The sequence below is a fragment of the Aptenodytes patagonicus genome, chromosome 28, assembly GCF_965638725.1.
Source record: "Aptenodytes patagonicus chromosome 28, bAptPat1.pri.cur, whole genome shotgun sequence".
Classification (NCBI taxonomy): domain Eukaryota; kingdom Metazoa; phylum Chordata; class Aves; order Sphenisciformes; family Spheniscidae; genus Aptenodytes; species Aptenodytes patagonicus.
This window is the reverse complement of record NC_134976.1, coordinates 1,458,062-1,460,879: the sequence shown is the minus strand read 5'-3', so window position 1 is coordinate 1,460,879 and position 2,818 is coordinate 1,458,062. Positions and strand designations below refer to the sequence as shown.

Below are 2,818 nucleotides of genomic sequence, written 5' to 3'. Positions count from 1 at the left end.
AATCACCACTCCAGGGAGGTCCGGCTTCTTTTCTTAGAGGATGGGTGTCTTCAATGTTACCCATGGGAAAGCTCTGGGTGTGTCCCTCAATTACGCTCACCATCTTGCCTGTCACTAGAGCCCGACTGGTGACTCCTAAATCCAGTCCTGTGTCTCTAAAAGGCCACAAACAGGCACGAGCTTTTTACTCCGGAACACAAGGAGATGTTCCAAAGAGGAACTTCCTCGGGCTGCTTTGGAGAAAGAGCCTGGCATGAAAGCTCTGCACCGGGGAGATGCTATTTTATTACAGAGATGCTATGAAAGAGGCCAGCTCTGAGCCGCTGTTCGACACACTTTTACCCTGGCACCAGGTGACACAAAATTTTGTTTAAACACGCAGAGAGCACGGCTCCTCATTTACACAGTCCATGGATCACAAAACACAGGTGGATGCTGAAACAGAAGCAGATGAAGAAGGACACTTCTTCTTTTGTGGACAGCATTATTACAACTAAGAAAAGCCAAAAAAAAACCTACAAAGAAAGTCTCAGCCTAAAATGGGTTACATTATGAGTGCAACGAGATTTGCAGAAGAAGATGGGCAGTTTATTGCTGCTTAAAAACATCCAGTGATAAGTCTCTTCAGGGAATCCTTGAGCTCCTTATTCCTCATGCTGTAGATGAGAGGGTTCACTGCTGGAGGCACCACTGAATACAGAAATGATAGTGCCAGATTTAGAACTGGGGAGGAGATGGAGGGGGGCTTCAGGTAGGCAAATATGCCACTGCTGATAAACAGGGAGACCACGGCCAGGTGAGGGGGGCACGTGGAAAAGGCTTTATGCTGTCCCAGCTCGGAGGGGATCCTCAGCACGGCCCTGAAGATCTGCACGTAGGACAGCACAATGAAAACAAAACACCCCAAAATTAAACAGGCACTAAGCACAAGAAACCCAGCTTCCCTGAGGTAGTCTGACTCTGAGCAGGAGAGCTTGAAGATCTGGGGGATTTCACAGAAGAACTGGTCCAGGGCATTGCCTCGACAGAGTGGGAGTGAAAATGTACTGGCAGTGTGCAGCACGGCATGGAGAAACCCACTGCCCCAGACAGCTGCTGCCATGTGGGCACAAGCTCTGCTGCCCAGCAGGGTCCCGTAGTGCAGGGGTTTGCAGATGGCAACGTAGCGGTCGTAGGCCATGACAGTGAGGAGAGAACACTCTGCTGTCATCAAGAAGAGAAAGAAAAAGACCTGGGCAGCACAACCCAAGTAGGAGATGGCCCTGTTCTCCCAGAGGGAATTGGCCATGGCTTTGGGGAGAGTGGTGGAGATAGAGCCCAGGTCGAGGAGGGCGAGGTTGAGGAGGAAGAAGTACATGGGGGTGTGGAGGCGGTGGTCGAAGGCTATGGTGGTGATGATGATGCCATTGCCCAGGAGGGCAGCCAGGTAGACGCCCAGGAAGAGCCAGAAGGTCAAGAGCTGCAGCTCCCGCGTGTCTGCGAATGCCAGGAGGAGGAACTCGGTGATGGAGCTGCCGTTGGACATCTGGTCCCTCTGGGCATGTGAACCTGTCCAAGGAGGAAAAGGCAGTGGCAAGTTAGGGTAGACTTCTCTAAGCAAAATCTACCTCTTTTCTCATAGAACTTCCCCACCACCCCCACCCTAAACTGCCTGTCCCCTTTCAGGAAGACCTTTGGTACATCCCTTTCATGAGGTCTGGTTGGTGCTGGCTGAGGGTGCCCCAGGGAGCTGGGAGATCTGCTGGGGGCTCTGGAGGAGTCAGTCTTGCCCTACAGCAATAGGTAAATAGGAGACAGGAGTGATCTCAGATTAAAACCTCTCATGCCATCAAAGAGCTTTGCAGCAACTCACCTGACTGCAGAGCAGAGCTGTGGGGGTTTTGTTTTGTTTATTCTCTTCTTGTTGCCCCACCACACCTGAGGAGTGTTTTTAAGGGAGAAATCATTGGCATTTCTGCTGTACCTCAAGTGACACATTGTGGGTGCTGACAGGCAAAGGGACTGTCCCTTAGTGCAGAGTGAGGACAGCCGGTCCGTCCATCAGTCCTGGTCTCAGCTGCCCAGTGCTGGCAGCTCTTTCAGCTGGAGGACGATTGCACTCAGATGTGTCCCTGGGGGTGATCTGGAGCTGTGAGCAGCCCTGTATCACACGGCACCCTCTTGGCAGCAGAAGGACCCTGCCCTGCCCTGCCAGGGGTCACTCCTCCTACCCACAGCTTCCCCTCACAGCGCAGTGGGAAGAAGCTCTCAGGGCAGGCTGAGTGCTGAGCTTGGCAGGCGGCAGAGTCCCTCCTCTAGCACACAGTCCCTGGGGTGCAGGGACCCCGCTCTGAAGGACAGCCCTGGGCACCCCTGGGGGCAAACCCAGATTCACAGCCTGCAGCAGTCCCCGAAAGAAAGCAGCCGTCATGCCCTGTCCCTCTGATGGTGCAGCAGGGAAGCCCTGCTCTGGAGCACGTCCTCCTCCTCTACACCAGAGAAACTGTGAGAGTCCTCCTTAAAGATCTCACAGCCTGTGGGAATACGACAACTTTTTGAGACCTTTCCAGGAACTGCAGATGCGTTGCCCGGCCTCCAGAAACTTACCATGTTTCTTACAGGTCTGTGAAGATCTCTCCCCCAGTGAGCTCTCTGCATTCTCCCACCCCACACGGCCTTTTAACTCTCCCTGCCTCACTCCTCACCCTTCAGCATCTGCAGGCAGTGCCCTCAGCCCTGCTGCGCTTTGCAGAGGAGCTGCTCCTGGGCAGAGCTGTCTCTCGGCAGCGCTGCTTGGTTGCCATGAGCTCCCTCCATCCCAGGAGCCCTGCCCATCTCA

The 2,818-nt window shown here is 53.9% G+C and overlaps 1 protein-coding gene across 1 annotated transcript; it reads right to left on the bottom strand.

Annotated features, from left to right (window-relative positions):
• Positions 1 to 598: 598 nt before the first annotated feature.
• On the bottom strand, positions 599 to 1,525 carry LOC143171603 (olfactory receptor 14A16-like). Its single transcript, XM_076360656.1, has one exon. It carries the CDS (start codon positions 1,523 to 1,525, stop codon positions 599 to 601), a length of 927 nt encoding a protein of 308 aa, XP_076216771.1.
• Positions 1,526 to 2,818: the final 1,293 nt, after the last annotated feature.

Excerpts from the sequence above, each read along its gene's own strand:
- LOC143171603 (XM_076360656.1), bottom strand. The coding sequence starts at position 1,525 with ATGTCCAACGGCAGCTCCATCACCGAGTTCCTCCTCCTGGCATTCGCA.